At 45.0% G+C, this 17,235-nt stretch overlaps 1 protein-coding gene across 1 annotated transcript; it reads right to left on the bottom strand.

Annotated features, from left to right (window-relative positions):
• Positions 1 to 1,797: 1,797 nt before the first annotated feature.
• LOC139173204 (zinc finger protein 585A-like) lies at positions 1,798 to 10,557 on the bottom strand. Its single transcript, XM_070762815.1, has 6 exons — positions 10,470 to 10,557; positions 9,510 to 10,114; positions 9,141 to 9,255; positions 8,957 to 9,024; positions 7,375 to 7,504; positions 1,798 to 4,731 (listed from the first exon to the last, which is right to left on the bottom strand). The coding sequence occupies exons 2-6, from the start codon at positions 9,921 to 9,923 to the stop codon at positions 2,399 to 2,401; spliced, it is 3,060 nt and encodes a 1,019-aa protein (XP_070618916.1). The 5' UTR covers positions 9,924 to 10,114; positions 10,470 to 10,557; the 3' UTR covers positions 1,798 to 2,398.
• Between the last annotated feature and the right edge of the window lie 6,678 nt (positions 10,558 to 17,235).

The raw sequence follows: 17,235 nt of genomic DNA, 5'->3' as shown, positions 1-17,235 counted from the left end.
GCACCAGCACATCACTTCCACTGCTTCGCTGACTGGACAAGGGGTGGAGATGTAGAGCTGGGTATCATCTGCATACTGATGATACCTCACCCCATGCCCTTGGATGATCTCACCCAGCGGTTTCATGTAGATATTAAATAGCAGGGAGGAGCAACCTAGAGATCGACCTCTGACCCCTCACTAACAGCGACTGCGACCGACCGGAGAGGTAGGAGAACCACTGAAGAACAGTGCCTCCCACTCCCAACCCCTCCAGCCGGCACAGAAGGATACCATGGTCGATGGTATCGAAAGCCGTTGAGAGATCAAGAAGCACCAGGACAGAGGATAAACCCCTGTCCCGGGCCCGCCAGAGATCATCCATCAGCGCGACCAAAGCAGTTTCCGTGCTGTAGCTGGGCATGAGTCCTGACTGTTGAGGGCCTAGATAATCGGCTTCTTCCAAGGACCGCTGGAGCTGGAGCACCACCACCTTCTCAACAACCTTCCCCATAAAGGGAAGGTTGGAGATTGGATGATAGTTGTTGAAAATGGCTGGGTCCAGGGAAGGCTTCTTGAGGAGGGGGCGCACAAGTGCCTCCTTGTAGGGTTCCGGAAAGGACCCCCTCCCCAAAGAAGCATTGACAATCTCCTGGACCCAGCTCCGTGTCACCTCCCTGCTGGCCAAAACCAGCCAGGAGGGACACGGATCCAGCAAACAGGTGGTGGAACTCACAGCTCTAATGGCCTTGTCCACTTCATCAGGTGTCACCAGATCAAACTCTTCCCAGACAGGTGGACAAGTATGGGCCCCAGTCACCTCAACTGACTCATTGTCTGCCCGGATCCGAGCAATTTTATCAGCGAAAAACATGTTAAAATCCTTGGCAGTACTCTGTAAGGGCTCCCCAACTCCCCCCTGGTTAAAAAGGGAGCGGGTCACCCTAAACAGAGTGGCCGGGCGGAATTCCGCTGATGCAATGAAGGCGGCATGATATGCGATTGTGATGCATGGGGAATATAATAATAATCATAATAAATTAGATTTGTATGCCACCCTTCCCCGAAGACTCCGGGCGGCTCACAACAATGGTATACATAATATAACAAATCCAATAATTAAAAACTTAGTTTAAAAACCCATATTGTTAAAATAATCATACATTGCAATCATAGCATATATAAATTTTTTAGCAAGAGGATACATCAGTTATCCCATGCCTGGTGACATAGGTCGGTTTTCAGCAACTTGCGAAAGGCGGGAAGTGTGGGGGCAGTTCTAATCTCTGAGGGCAGTTGATTCCAGAGGGCCGGGGCCACCACAGGGAAGGCTCTTCCCCTGGGTCCTTTGGTCATTACCAACACTTTGAATTGTGGCCGGAAACTAATTGGTAACCAGTGCAGACCACAGAGTGTTGACGAGACATGGGGATATCTAGGCAAGCCCATGATTGCTCTTGAGGCCACATTTTGCATGATCTGAAGTTTCCGAGCACTCTTCAAAAGTATCCCCAGTAGTCAAACCTCGAGGTGATAAAGGCATGAGTGACTGTGAGCAAAGACTCCCTGTCCAGATACGGTTGTAACTCGTGCACTAGGCAGACCTGTGCAAAGGCCCTCCACGCCACAGCCGAAAGATGGTGTTTTAAAGTTAGCTGTGGATCGAGGACACGCAAGTTGCAAACCCTCTCCGAAGGGGTCAGTAATCTCCCCCCACTCCCCACCCCCCCCGTGGTAAAGAACGGATAGATGAATTTGTAGAACATGGTACTCAGTCAACCAGTCAAATTCAAGAAATGCATTCTAAAAACAAGGATGTAATTTGGAACTTGCAACCTACTTTATTTATGAAGTGAACATAATTGCAAACAGCCCGTGTTACACTTTTCTGAAAATAAAAATAAAGTTTTAATTTCATTTTCCACTTTTTTATGATCAACCATGTTCACATACAGTTTAATAATGAAATAGGTATTGAAAAAGAACATTTACAGTAGTTAAAATCAACATTTTAATAGGTCGGGTCATATAGACCCGAAACAGTACAAGTATATAGTAAAAGCGAAGAGAACGTAAAGATTAAATCAGGATAGTTTACAGCTTCTGCCCCTTTGTCTTCCTCTGAATCTGGCATTTCCAGAGGCTGACAAGAACACTCACAATACTACTGCTAAATAGTTACTACCAAGCTTGGATCCTTTTATGAGTAGATGACAATTCTGAGGAAAACTCTTTCCACACTCCACACATTTATATGGTTTCTCCCCTATGTGTTTCATGAGAAATAAGACTACATTTCTCAGCAAAGGTCTTTCCACCCTCCTTCCGTTTATACTGCTTCTCCTGTGTGGATCTTCTTATGGGAAGTAAGATTAGCTCTTTAAGTACAGGTCTTTCCACAATCCTTGCATTTATACATTTATCCCATGTGGATCCTTTCATGTAAAGTAAGTTTACTCCTTTGAGCAAAGGTCTTTCCACAATCCATGCATTTACATGGTTTCTCCCCAGTGTGGATCACCTTATGGGAAGAAAGAGCAGCTATTTGAGCAAAGGTCTTTCCACACACAATGCATTTATATGGTTTCTCCCCAGTATGGATCACCTTATGGGAATTGAGATTACTTCTTTGAGTAAAGGTCTTTCCACACTCCATGCATTTATATGGTTTTTCCCCAGTGTGGATAACCGTATGGGAAGTAAGAGTAGCTCTTTTAGTAAAGGTCTTTCCACACTCCATGCATTTATACGGTTTTTTACCTGTGTGGATCATCTTATGGGAAGTGAGATTACTTCTTTGAGTAAAGGTCTTTCCACACTCCATGCATTTATATGGTTTTTCCCCAGTGTGGATAACCGTATGGGAAGTAAGAGCAGCTCTTTGAGTAAAGCTCTTTCCACACTCCATGCATTTATATGGGTTATCATCCATGTGGATCATCTTATGGGATGCAAGACCACTTCTTGAGGCAAAGGTCTTTCCACAAATCATGCATTTATAGGGTTTCTCCCCTGTATGGATCCACTTATGGGAAATAAGACCATCTCTTGTAGCAAAAGTCTTATCACAGTCCATGCATTTATATGGTTTCTCCCCTGTGTGGATCCTTTCATGTGAAGTAAGTGTATTCCTATGAGTAAAGGTCTTTCCACACTCCATGCATTTATAGGGTTTCTCCCCTGTGTGGATCCTTTCATGTAAAGTGAGTGTTTTCCTATGAGCAAAGGTCTTTCCACACTGCATGCATTTATAGGGTTTCTCCCCTGTATGGATCCACTTATGGGAAATAAGACCATCTCTTGTAGCAAAAGTCTTATCACAGTCCATGCATTTAAAGGGTTTCTCCCCTGTGTGGATCCTCTTATGGGAAGTAAGTTTACTCCTTTGAGTAAAGGTCTTTCCACACTCCATGCATTTATAGGGTTTCCCCGCTGTGTGGATCCACTTATGGGAAATAAGACCATCTCTTGTAGCAAAAGTCTTATCACAGTCGATGCATTTATACGGTTTTTCCCCTGTGTGGATCCTTTCATGTGAAGTAAGTGTTTTCCTATGAGCAAAGGTCTTTCCACACCCCATGCATTTATATGGTTTCTCCCCAGTGTGGATAACCGTATGGGAAGTAAGACCAGCTCTTTGAGCAAAGGTCTTTCCACACTCCATGCATTTATATGGTTTCTCCCCAGTGTGGATAACCGTATGGGAAGTAAGACCAGCTCTTTGAGTAAAGGTCTTTCCACACTCCATGCATTTATATGGTTTATCATCCATGTGGATCATCTTATGGGATGCAAGACCATTTTTTGTAGCAAAAGTCTTATCACAGTCCATGCATTTATAGGGTTTCTCCCCTGTGTGGATCCTCTTATGGGAAGTAAGTTTACTCTTTTGAGTAAAGGTCTTTCCACACTCCATGCATTTATATGGTTTCTCCCCAGTGTGGATAACTGTATGGGAAGTAAGACCAGCTCTTTGAGCAAAGGTCTTTCCACACTCCATGCATTTATATGGTTTCTCCCCAGTGTGGATAACCGTATGGGAAGTAAGACCAGCTCTTTGAGTAAAGGTCTTTCCACACTCCATGCATTTATATGGTTTTTCCCCAGTGTGGATAACCGTATGGGAAGTAAGTGTATCCCTCTGAGCAAAGGTCTTTCCACACTCCATGCATTTATATGGTTTATCATCCATGTGGATCATCTTATGGGATGCAAGACCACTTCTTCTAGCAAAGGTCTTTCCACAAATCATGCATTTATAGGGTTTCTCGCCTGTATGGATCCACTTATGGGAAATAAGACCATCTCTTGTAGTAAAAGTCTTATCACAGTCCATGCATTTATACGGTTTCTCCCCTGTGTGGATCCTTTCATGTAAAGTAAGTGTATCCCTCCGAGTAAAGGTCTTTCCACACTCCATACATTTATACGGTTTCTCCCCTGTCTGGATCCTTTTATGGGAATTAAGTTGTCTCCATGTTTTAAAACATTCTCCATGTTTTAAACATTTATAAGGCTTCTTTTTTGTGTCATTCCCCTTTTGAGATGTACGGTTATAGGGTTCCTCTGGTCGGGCGAGGAAGTGTTGCATTGGAACATCAGTGGAAGATGAGCTTTCGTGATTCCAATTCTTGGACTGGTTTCTCTCATGGCTTTCAAATTCCATTCCAATTCCAAACTTCTCGGTTCCATCTTTAGCATTGATCACTTGGAACAGTTCACAGGAATCTTGATTCTCGGGCCCATTATTACCTTCAAAGCAAAAAGGAAATGAAAATTTTAACAAGGTTAGAGAAAAAGATGAATGTGTGGAAAGTCAAGTGAATTTCCTTCTGAATTTCTCCGATAGACATTAGGATGTATGTTTATTTATTTATTTTATTTATTTATCAGATTTGTATACCGCCCCTCTCTGTAGACTCGGGGTGGCTAACAACAATAATAAGACAATATAAACAAATCTAATATTTAAGTTTATTTAAAAACCCTAATTTAGGAAACCAATCATACATACAGACATACCACGCATAAATGTTATAAGCCTAGGGGGAAGGGTTAGAGAAAAAGATCAAAGTGTGGAAAGTCAAATGAATTTTTTTCTGAATTTATCCGAAAGACATTAGGTTGCATGTGTGTGTGCTTAGACAGTGCACAAATGGTATAGACATTATTTCTATAGTCATGAGTCATGGAAGCTTTGAAAATATCTAGAAAACACCTTTCTTTAACATTATCTAAATATATGTAAATTTTACTCAGTTTTGAGTTAAAGAAAAGAATAGATTAACAGAGTTGGAAGGGATCTTGGAGATCTTTAAGTCCAACCCCGTTTAGGCAAAAATCCCTTTACCACTTCAGTCTGAAGTGGTATAGAAAATCTTCTTAAAACTTCCACTGTTGGGAGCATTTACAATTTCTAGAGGCAAGTTGTTCCTCTGGTTAATTATTCAGGAATTAAGTTCAGGTGTCAGTTCCCAGAGAACAGAGGCTTTAAAATACTTTAGTGCAGGATCACACGAGACCAGTGGTGCAAGATCTCTGGTTAGTAATCTTGCGTGATCTCCCACTGTAGTATTTTAGGCCGGCTTTCCTTTAAGTACAGTGGTACCTCAAGATACGAACCCCTCGTCTTACGAACAACTCGTGATACGAACCCGGGGTGCAGAAAATTTTTGCCTCTTCTTACGAACTTTTTTCGAGTTACGAACCGGCGTTCGGAGACTGCTGGGAAGCCGCGCGGCTGTTTTAAAAGGTGACAGCCGGGCGGCGGGGCTTCCCAGAAGCCTCCCGAACGCCGGTTCGTAACTTGAACAAAGTTCGTAAGAAGAGGCAAAATTTTGCTGAACCCCGGGTTCGGTTCGGGGGGGTGCTGGGAAGCCCCCCAGGCCGGCTGTCACCTTTTAAAACAGCCGCGCGGCTTCCCAGCAGTCGCCGAAAGCCGTTTTTTTGCGGGGGGGGGTGGGGTGTTTGGTTGCACGGATTAATTGACTTTACATTGTTTCCTATGGGAAACAATGTTTCGTCTTACGAACCTTTCGTCTTACGAACCTCCTCCTTGCACCAATTAAGTTCGTATCATGAGGTATTACTGTATTGAGAATTGCACAAGATATAACACAACAGGCTCTGAAACGAAGACGCCTTCCCTCTCTTGGCAAAGAATTCTGTCCTGGATCTCGTGCCGGCCTTCGTTAACAGAAGGAAAACGAGAAAAAAAGGTTTTGCCTTCCGCGCGTCCCATTTTTGCCCAGAAGCACACTGCAGGCCATAAATGGACCAATTTTTTGCCTCTGAAACTATCTGTGTGTCCCATTTTCAACTTCCCTGATGCCACGGAAGACAAAAATCAGACCCGCGGACACACTCCTCTCCTCTCCAGAGGATACATAAAAGTAGACATCCTCCTTCACATCCCGCACACATACATTCAAACAAAAATGGAAAAATACAGAAATACATACCATGCATAAAATTATAAAGGCCTACGGGGAAAGAGTATCTCAATTCCCCCCTGCCTGGCGGCAGAGGTGGGTTTTAAGCAGCTTTCGAAAGGCAAGGAGGGTGGGGGCAATTCTAATCTCTGGGGGGAGTTGATTCCAGAGGGCCGGGGCCACCACAGGAAAGGCTCTTCCTCTGGGTCCCGCCAAGCGACATTGTTTGGTTGACAGGACCCGGAGAAGGCCCACTCTGTGGGACCTAACTGGTCGCTGGGATTCGTGCGGCAGAAGGCGGTCTCTGAGGTAATCTGGTCCGGTGCCATGAAGGGCTTTATAGGTCATAACCAACACTTTGAATTGTGACCGGAAACTGATCGGCAACCAATGCAGACTGCGGAGTGTTGGTGTGACATGGGCATTTTTGGGAAAGCCCATGATAGCTCTCGCAGCTGCATTCTGCACGATCTGGAGTTTCCGAACACTTTTCAAAGGTAGCCCCATGTAGAGAGCATTACAGTGGTCAAGCCTCGAGGTGATGAGGGCATGAGTGACTGTGAGCCGTGACTCCCGGTCCAGATAGGGCCGCAACTGGTGCACCAGGCGAACCTGGGCAAACGCCCCCCTCGCCACAGCTGAAAGATGTTTCTCTAATGTGAGCTGTGGATCGAGGAGGACGCCCAACTTTCGAACCCTCTCTGAGGGGGTCAATGATTCTCCCTCCAGGGTAATGGACGGACAGATGGAATTGTCCTTGGGAGGCAAGACCCACAGCCACTCCGTCTTGTCTGGGTTGAGTTTGAGTTTGTTGACACCCATCCAGGCCCCAACAGCCTCCAGGCACCGACACATCACTTCCACTGCTTCATTGACTGGTAGTTTGTAATGGTAGTTTTATAATAAAAAACTAATTATAATCAGCCTTCTTGAACTCTCTGATTGGTGACTAGGAAAATCTTACCAAGAGAGACCACGTTCCTACGGTTTTCAAGCATGACTTCCGAATGCAGCGCTTTCTGGTCAGGGTCCAGCTGAGACCATTCCTCCTCAGAGAAATACACAGCCACCTCCTCGAAGGACACAAGACTCTCCTGAACCCGGAAAAAAGAACAGAACAGGAGGATTCGCAAGATCTGTCCATCTTCATCAATGATTTACACAAGAGGATCGAAGGGGAACTGATCAAATTTGCAGACAAGACTAAATCGACAGGAATAACCTGTTGCATTGTGTGTAGCAAAATAAATCAGAAGCTTCACAAATGACTGCATTTTGCTGATTAAAATGACCTGTATAAGCATAAGAAAAAGATTTCTACAATACCACATGTTCTTTCCTCAGTTTCTGGATAAGCAAAGTCAACACTTCACATTGACTCGCTGATTGAGTCACCAGACAAGATTCATTGACTAACCATGTTCTGATTGGCTCTCCCAGTCAGGGACCAATCTCAACTTAACAACACTGGAGAAGATAAGTCTGAGATATAGTAGAACCGAAAGATTGAGCCCCATATAACTGTTCTGCCTGGGGCTACTCGGATCGGAACAAAAACACCCACTTGTAGAGAATTCAAACCAATAACAAAATTATATTTTAGAATGATTTCTGGAAAACAATGTCAGTATTTTTGTCCATGTTAGCAGCATTCCCAGTCAAATTGGCTAATAAATAACGAGTGGCTGAAACTGTGCGCCAAATCCAATTTAGACATATTCTTCAAGGGTCTAATGTCTTTTAAACACACACTGGTGAATCTGCATCACTGCACAATGAACTTAAAGGGATAACAGCCGTTTGCCAGCAAAGCCTTTCTGGAACTCCAGATCTAGGACCCCCCCCCCCCCATTACAAACCTTGATTCTCCAGGTCTCTTTAGCAATAAATCCTCACTTGTATACTCTCTGGTTGTGGTCAACTGTTTTCTAGAGATATTCAATGTCTAGACATTTCCCATAAAGATATTCTTTTCTGCTTCGTGATCTTCTTACCCTGGCATACAAAAGGGGCTCCTGGTCCCCAATATCCCCCTCCTCCTCTAAGTCAGGCATTACCATCATTGGGGTTTCGATAGTCTCTGGTGGTTCCCCAGGTTCCCTCACTCTCATTCTCTGAGACAGCTGTCAAGAACATTGGCCTCGGGTACCAAGATGGACCCGGTTCATCCTCCTCAGAATCTTTGAGTAACTGAGCTGGTCATGGACCACTCACAACGCTAACAAACTGAAATCAACAGTGAGAAATGTAAGGTTCTACATTTAGGAAAGGAAAACCAGATGCATTGGCATAGAATAGGTGATACATGGCTCAACAGTAGTTAATGCCACAAGGATCTTGGAGTCCTAGTGGACAACCACTGAAACATCAGTATGCTACAGTTGCCAACCCCCCCCCCCCCCCCAACAACCAACAGAATCATGACTTTCATGTTATGGACGAAAACTAATACTGACCAAACAAGAGAGGAAAATAGAGAGCACTCTGCACACCAGCTCCACTTCATGAAGGGAGAATACAAATCTAATAATTTCCCCCTTTCTTACTTGATTTGGAGGTCCAACCGCTGTTTGATCCCCTTCATAAAAACCAGAAGGCTTCATTCCTTGTTTCTCTGTAAGGAATAAATAAGTTCAAAGTGCATAATTAACAAAATAGGAGGAGGTGTTCTATAGAAGAGAAGAGAGGGTGAAGATAAGAAAGATGGATAATCGGAGGATCTTCCAATACCTTCTGAGGTGTCCTGACTTTGATCTTCCCAAGGGACCCTCCAGAAAAACGGTGTTTGAGGGGCATTTGATGGGTTCTTCTTTCCTTCAGGATCTTTGGTCCCTATAGTAAAACACTTCAAATAGGAGGAAGGAAAAAAGCAGCAGAATTAATGTACATCACATGAAATAGAGTGGATTCTTATGTTCGGAACCCAACCTCAAAGCCCCCAATATCCACCCGCGAGATTGAGTGAGAAAACAATAGACCATTGTCCTACAGGAATTGGTGAATTGCGATATATTATGAACCCCAGAAAAGTCTGGGAAGGAGGGGTGAAGTATTCAAACACATTCTCTGTTCCCTTCTGAGTCCCCCAAGATTTCTCACCTGCAACTGGACCTGCTCCTTCTGCTCCTCCGCCTGGCTCAGGAGGAGACCTTCCGCCAGGGCCACCGCCTGGGAGCTGGTCTCTGCTCCACACTCCCGCACCCAGCCCTCCATCTCTGCGGGCAGAAGGAACAGGAGACGCTCCAGAACCACCAGGTCCAGCATTTGGGCTTTGGTGAGCTTTTCTGGTCTCAACCATCCTCTGCAAAAGTCATGGAGTCGGCTGCAAAGTCCTCGGGGCCCCTCAGCTTCCTGGTATCGGATGAAGGTATGGGGCTGAACTTCAGAAGGGAGCATGGTTTCCTCCTCCAGGATCTTCTGCCCTGGTCTTCTCCAGATCTCCCCACCCTTCCTAGGCTGAGCAGCTGCAGGGCCTTTTCCGTTTCCCTCCTTTGCAAGAGGTGGGGTCTCCATACTCTCTCTGTCCTGCAGAGCAACTGCAAAGGCGTCCAAGGACTCTTGTGGGTCTCCAGATGCCTTTTCCTTCACAGGGACATTTCAGGTGCAGTAGGACTTAGCCCTGCAAGTTATTCTGCTCTCTGTCTCTCTCTCTTTAATCCTAAGGACGAAAGATGCTGTGCAGAAACGGCTTCCACTTTCTGTATCTGAGATGGAAAGAGAAACAAAGGCCAAGAATTAGAAAACAGGATTCAGCCACTTTCTCCCAACCTGCCCGGAGCCCCAAGAGGCTCATCCCAGCGCAGCGCCCGGAGGCAGCTGGAGGGGCCGCCCCGCCTCCCTTCGCCCCCCTCCCCACCCTGGGGACAGGATCGGGCCCTCGGAGAGCCAGGTGCGAATCCTGCTTCTTCCTCCTCCTCGCCCGGCTTTTACTCTCTTGCTGTGCCTCAGCAACCCCCCCCCCCTCCCGCACTGGCATCCGCTCTTCCCTCTGAAGGGAGACGGCGGCTGGGGAGCATGGGATCCGAGAAGAACTCACCCCCCCCCCCCCCCTCACCGCACCTCGGACACCTCCGGATCTCCTCTCGCCAGTCACCCCGCCTCCTGCCCAGCCCCAGAGGTTAAGGAGAACGAGCGTGGCTTCCTAGAGGGGCAAGGCTCAGTGACGTCACTTTCTTCGCCGCCGCCTCCTTTTTCAAGTGAGCCGTGACGTTCGCCCTCCAGCGTACCAATGTGCAGTTCTCCATTCCGTTGGCAGAGGGCGCCTCCCTTCCCTTCGTGAATTTCGGGCAAAGTGCCAGGATTGTAGAAATGGACGGCGGTCAGAACTGAAAGACCAGGAGGCTGTCTGGGCAAATCCAACTTATGTCTTGGGATTATTGAGCACAATTTTGGCCTCAAAAGGGAGGAAGACAAATCACAGGAAGGAAAGCCCCAATCAGGAAAATGGGTTTCGTTTTTAAAAAATGAGTCACCATGATGTAAAAAAAGATTTTGAGACTCTAGAAAGAGTGCAGAGAAGAGCAACAAAAAGGAAAGAACGGTTGCAGGAACTGGGCATGGCTAGTTTAATGAAAAGAAAGACCAGGGAAGACATGATAGCAGACTTCCGATACCTCAGGAGTTGCCACAAAGAAGGAGGAGTCAAACTACATTCTCCAAAGCACCTGAGGGTAGAACACAGCTCACATTAGAGAAACATCTTTCAGCTGTGGCAGGGGGACGTTTGCCCAGGTTCGCCTGGTGCACCAGTTGCGGCCCTATTTGGACCGAGAGTCACTGCTCACAGTCACTCATGCCCTCATCACCTCGAGGCTCGACTACTGTAACGCTCTCTACATGGGGCTACCTTTGAAAAGTATTCGGAAACTTCAGATCGTGCAGAATGCAGCTGCGAGAGCAATCATGGGCTTCCCCAAAAATGCCCGTGTCACACCAACACTCCGCAGTCTGCATTGGTTGCCGATCAGTTTCCGGTCACAATTCAAAGTGTTGATCATTACCTATAAAGCCCTTCATGGCACTGGGCCACGGTATCTACGAGACTGCCTTCTGCCGCATGAATCCCAGCCACCGGTTAGGTCCCACAGAGTTGGCCTTCTCCGGGTCACGTCAACAAAACAATGTCATTTGGCGGGGTGCAGGGGAAAAGCCTTCTCTGTGGTGGCCCCGGCTCTCTGGAACCAACTCCCCCCGGAGATTAGAATTGCCCCCACCCTCTTTGCCTTTCGTAAGCTACTTAAAACCCACCTCTGCCGTTAGGCATGGGGGGACTGAGATATTCTTTTCCCCTAGGCCTTTGCAATTTATGCATGGTATGTTTGTTTGTAGGGATGTTTGGTTTTACAATAAGGGTTTTTTAATTGTTTTAGTATTGGATTTATATGATGTTTTTTATTACTGTTGTTAGCCGCCCCGAGTCTACGGAGAGGGGCGGCATACAAATCCAATAAATAAATAAATGAAGGAATGAATGAATAAATAATAAACAAGAAGCAATAGGTGGAAACTAAACAAGGAGAGAAGCAACCTAGAACTAAGGAGGATTTTCTGACAATTAGAACAATTACAACAGTGGTCGAGGGTACCTTCGCCTCCCCCTTTTTCACGATCTTTCTTGCCACCATTGTTAAGTGAATCACTACAGTTGATAAATTGGTACGCCAATGTTTAAATGAATCTGGCTTGTCAGAAGGTCGCAAAAGGGGATTATATAACCCTGGATGCTGCTGGCCATAATTTTATTTATTTATTTTATTCAATTTTTAATGCCGCCCATCTCCTTAGACATGTTAGCAGTAGCACTTTTTAACAGAGCCAGCCTACTGCCTCCACAATCCGGGTCCTCATTTTACCCACCTTAGAAGGATGGAAGGCTGAGTCAACATTGAGCTGGTGATGAGATTTGAACTGCTGACCTGTAGCTCTAGCAGTCAATTCAATTCAATTCAATTTATTAGATTTGTATGCAGCCCCTCTCTATAGACTCGGGGCGGCTCACAACAATAACACAATATATAACAAATCTAATAATTAAAAGTCTAATAATTAAAAGTCAGCTTTAGCGGCCTGCAGTACCGCACTCTACCCACTGTGCCACCACTTCGTATGTAACATGAAGCATCTGAAATATGCTCATTGGCTCATGGAGATTCTTCGACTGTCATAACTATTAAAAAGTCATTTATTTTCACAGTTTCCGTTGTAACTTTTGAATGCTCACTAAACAAAGAGTCGTTAATTTAGTCCCAAGGTTGTTAAATGAATCTGGCTCCCCCCCCCCCTTTGTCTTTGCTTGTTGGGACGTTGCAAAACGGGATCCATGACCCCGGGAGACTGCAACCATCACAAATGTGAGACAGCGGCCATGGATGTGAACTTTGTCCACCTGACGATGAGGCTGCTGCAACGGTGTGGAAAACCATTAGATCTTTGCCCCCTGCCCGATGAATTTGTTGAGAGAATGTGGAGTGAATGGAATGATTGTATTTTTATGGGGGTTTTTTGGGGTGTGTGTGTTAGTTTTTTTAATTAGTTTATTGGATTACAGTATGTATTGTATGTTTTTTATATGTGAGCCACCCCGAGTCCTCGGAGATGGGCGTTATAGAAATCCAATAAATAAATAAATAAATAGACGGCCAATTTTTTCAGTGTCGTCGTAACTTTGAAACAGTCATTACATGGACTGTTGTAAGTCAAGGACTACTTGTATTTAAGACGTGGGGAAATTTATTTATTTATTTATTTATTTATTCATTCATTCATTCATTCATTCATTCATTCATTCATTTATTTATTTATTAGATTTGTATGCTGCCCCTCTCCGTAGACTCGGGGCAGCTCACAACACAATAAAACAGTTCATGACAAATCCAATAATTTACAATTTAAAATACTTAAAAAACCCCATTATTAAGCAGACATACATACAAACATACCATACATAAATTATATAGGCCTGGGGGAAATATCTCAGTTCCCCCATGCCTGACGACAAAGGTGGGTTTTGAGGAGTTTACGAAAGGCAAGGAGGGTAGGGTCAGTTCTAATCTCTGGGGAGAGCTGGTTCCAGAGAGTTGGGGCCACCACAGAGAAGGCTCTTCCCCTGGGGCCCGCCAAGTGACATTGTTTAGTTGACGGGACCCGGAGAAGGCCAACTCTGTGGGACCTAATCGGTCGCTGGGATTCGTGCGGTAGAAGGCAGTCTCGGAGATATCCTGGTCCGGTGCCATGAAGGGCTTTATAGGTCATGACCAACACTTTGAATTGTGACCGGAAACTGATTGGCAACCAATGCAGACTGCGGAGTGTTGGTGTAACATGGGCATACCTTGGGAAGCCCATGATAGCTCTCGCAGCTGCATTCTGCACGATCTGAAGTTTCCGAACACTTTTCAAAGGTCGCCCCATGTAGAGAGCATTACAGTAGTCGAACCTCGAGGTGATGAGGGCATGAGTGACTGTGAGCAGTGACTCCCGGTCCAAATAGGGCCGTTCCCTCTCTCCCTTGTTCCTCAGCCCCTCGTAGGTTGAATCTCACCCACCTGTAACAAATGAAGACAGCACGGTTTCCGTTTCTCCAGCAAATGGAGCCATGATGGATGCAAGCGGCAGCTGCCTAAGTCAGCATCTCATCAACCATGACACGCAATTTATTAACCTCTAAACCAGGGTAAGCAAGTCATTGCTATTTCAATTTGAGATGTGAATTATGCGGCGGTGCCTTCTCCAAGGAAACCCTGCTGAACGAGTGTATTCCCATTGAGTTATCCTTGGAAGAGGATGCCCTTGGGTCTCCTTCAGCCCCTAGTTTGAGAGGCTGCTTTCCTTACCCACCCTTTCACCGAAGAGTGAAAAGCTCCCTGGCTTTTACCAAATTTGGGGACTTTGGAGAAATATAAATCATGAGGTTGCGAAAAACCCCTCTTTCCTAACGAATAGTAATAAAAATAGAAATAATAGAAACAGAATAGAATTCTTTATTGACCAAGTGTGATTTGACATTTGTCTTTGGTGCATATTTTATTTATTTATTGGATTTGTATGCCGCCCCTCTCTGCAGACTCGGGGCGGCTAACAAGAATAGTAAAAGACAATATGTAGCAATCCAATTAATAAAACAACTATAAACCCTTATTATAAAAACCAAACATACACACATACATACCATGCATAACTTGTAATGGCCTAGGGGAAGGAATATCTTAACTCCCCCATGCCTGGCGACAAAGGTGGGTCTTGAGTAGTTTGCGAAAGACAAGGAGGGTGGGGGCAGTTCTGATCTCTGGGGGGAGTTGATTCCAGAGGGCCGGGGCCGCCACAGAGAAGGCTCTTCCCCTGGGCCTCGCCAAATGACATTGTTTGGTCGACGGGACCCGGAGAAGGCCAACTCTGTGGGACCTTATCGGCCGCTGGGATTCGTGCGGTAGAAGGTATGAAACTAGACTTACCATCCTGGGTCTAGAAAGCTTAGAACTACGATGACTTAAACATGACCTAAGTATTGCCCACAAGATCATATGCTGCAACATCCTGCCTGTCAACGACTACTTCAGCTTCAACCGCAATAACACAAGAGCACACAATAGATTCAAGCTTAATATTAATCACTCCAAACTTGACTGTAAAAAATATGACTTTAGCAATCGAGTTGTTGAAGCGTGGAACTCATTGCCAGACTCCGTGGTGTCAACCTCCAACCCCCAACATTTTTCCCTTAGACTTTCCATGGTTGGCCTCTCCAGATTCCTAAGAGGTCAGTAAGGGGCGTGCATAAGTGCACTAGTGTGTCTTCCGTCCCCTGTCCAATTGTCTCTCCTATATACAGCATTTTATATCTTTTCTTCCATTCCTCTTTGCTTCATTGACGTATTTTATTTTCGTATCTTCTCTTCTACCTTTTCCTTGATATATATTATTACATGTTCATTCTCTCCAACCTTCACTTTGTATTGGACAAAATAAATAAATAAAATAAATAAAATAAACAAGCCCAGTGTCTTAACCACTAGGCCACGAACCTCCCCCCACCCCATTTAAATCATAGCTCAGTATAAAATGAGGACCCAGATAAGGGCATTCTTCAAACATAGGATCACCAGCCCCGTTGCTTTCTGCCAAGCAGCAGCTCCCGAAAGAGTTAAGCTGGTTTTTTTAGTGAGACAGATTCTCGCTGCCCTTCTGTAATTGCTTTATGGATTAGCTGTAAGTGTAAGGTCTCCCTGCATAAAAGCGTTCCGTATTATATTTGTCATTAATTCTGAAGCTCTGCTTTACAATCCTGTAGCTGTGTGATGGAATTGGCCAAGTTTTATATTAAAAATGGCTCCGCGAAAAAGGATTGTTTGTGACCAAGGATCCCCCTCCTTTCCTCTCTCAGTCAATGTTCCGCAACTCCTGGAAGGGAAAAAATGCGTGGAAAAGCAAAATATTTCAATTGCGTCTCTTATTTTATTTATTTATTTATTTATTGGATTTATATGCCGCCCCTCTCCGAAAACTCGGGGCGGCTAACAGCAATCATAAACAGTGTACAATAATAATCCAATACTAAAAGCAAATTAAAACCCCTTAATATAAAAAACCAAACATACATACAAACATACCATGCATACAATTGTAAAGGCCTAGGGGGAAAGGGAATCTTAATTCCCCCATGCCTGGCGGCAGAGGTGGGTTTTAAGTAGCTTACGAAAGGCAAGGAGGGTGGGGGCAATTCTAATCTCTGGGGGGAGTGGGTTCCAGAGGGCCGGGGCCGCCACAGAGAAGGCTCTTCCCCTGGGTCCCGCCAAGCGGCATTGTTTAGTTGACGGGACCGGGAGAAGACCCACTCTGGGACCTAACTGGTCGCTGGGATTCGTGCCGCAGAAGGTGGTCCCTGATGTTCCAGGAAGGCAGGAACAGCCTTCAAAGTGAAACTAATATTTGCAAACTGTCGAGATGTTTTTTGATAGTTAAATATATAAATAAGCAAACTTTGTAGTCAAGTTTGACAAACACCCCAAGCAGTGTTCCCTCTAATTTTTTGGGGGGTGGGCGGAAAAGCATAGTGTCTGAGCGGCAGTCCCTTTGGGACTGGGCGGCACAGAAATAATAAATGAATGAATGAACGAACGAACGAACGAACGAACAAACAAACAAACAAACAAACAAACAAACAAAAAACCCACCCTGTTTTGCCTCAGAGAATTTCAAAATAAAATAGTGTACTGTGTGTCTATAACAGTGAGCTCATAATAGGGCAACTCTATCAATATCAAAATGCCACTTAAATAGTTGAGCTAGTTTCAAACTAGATTTTGATTTTCTTTCTCTCTTCCTTACTCCCATTCTTTTTCTTTCTCTTTTCCTTCCTCTCTTTTTTCTATCTGTTTCTCTCTCTTCCTCTCTTTCTCTCTCCTTCCCTCTCACTCTTTCCCTCTCGGCTTCTGGGCAGGTTTGGAAAACTCTGAGTTGATGATGATTTTTAAGTGAGCGATTGCTCACTGTTCAGCTTAGAGGGAACTATGACCCCAAGTGGGGAAACTACGCCCCTAATCGAGGTGTGTGTGTCTATTATTTGTGTCTCGTCATATCCAGCTGTTTGATCTTAGCCTTAAAACCCAAGTTACTTCTTTTCAGCATGTTTTAGAAAAGGGCAGTTTTTGGAAGGAGACAAATACGCAGACGAAAAAGATGCTGAAAATATTTCTGGTATCCAAGAGAGATGTGGGTATTTTGCACAGCCCAGAGATTGGAGGAAGCGGGTGTGCGGAGGGTCTGTGTGTGTGTGTGTCAACTAACAGATTGTTTCTCTCCAAATTGTCCCTGGGTTTCAAATCTTGAT

Source organism: Erythrolamprus reginae, chromosome 10 (assembly GCF_031021105.1).
Source record: "Erythrolamprus reginae isolate rEryReg1 chromosome 10, rEryReg1.hap1, whole genome shotgun sequence".
NCBI classification, from domain to species: Eukaryota; Metazoa; Chordata; class Lepidosauria; order Squamata; family Dipsadidae; genus Erythrolamprus; species Erythrolamprus reginae.
The sequence above is the reverse complement of the archived record's forward strand: the minus strand, read 5'-3'. Positions and strand labels throughout refer to the sequence as shown.

Coding starts and splice junctions, on each gene's coding strand:
- LOC139173204 (XM_070762815.1), bottom strand. CDS start 9,923: ATGGAGACCCCACCTCTTGCAAAGGAGGGAAACGGAAAAGGCCCTGCA. Junction 9,256..9,509: donor AGGAGCAGGTCCAGTTGCAG/GTGAGAAATCTT, acceptor TCCTATTTGAAG/TGTTTTACTATAGGGACCAA. Junction 4,732..7,374: donor TAGGAACGTGGTCTCTCTTG/GTAAGATTTTCC, acceptor TTTGCTTTGAAG/GTAATAATGGGCCCGAGAAT.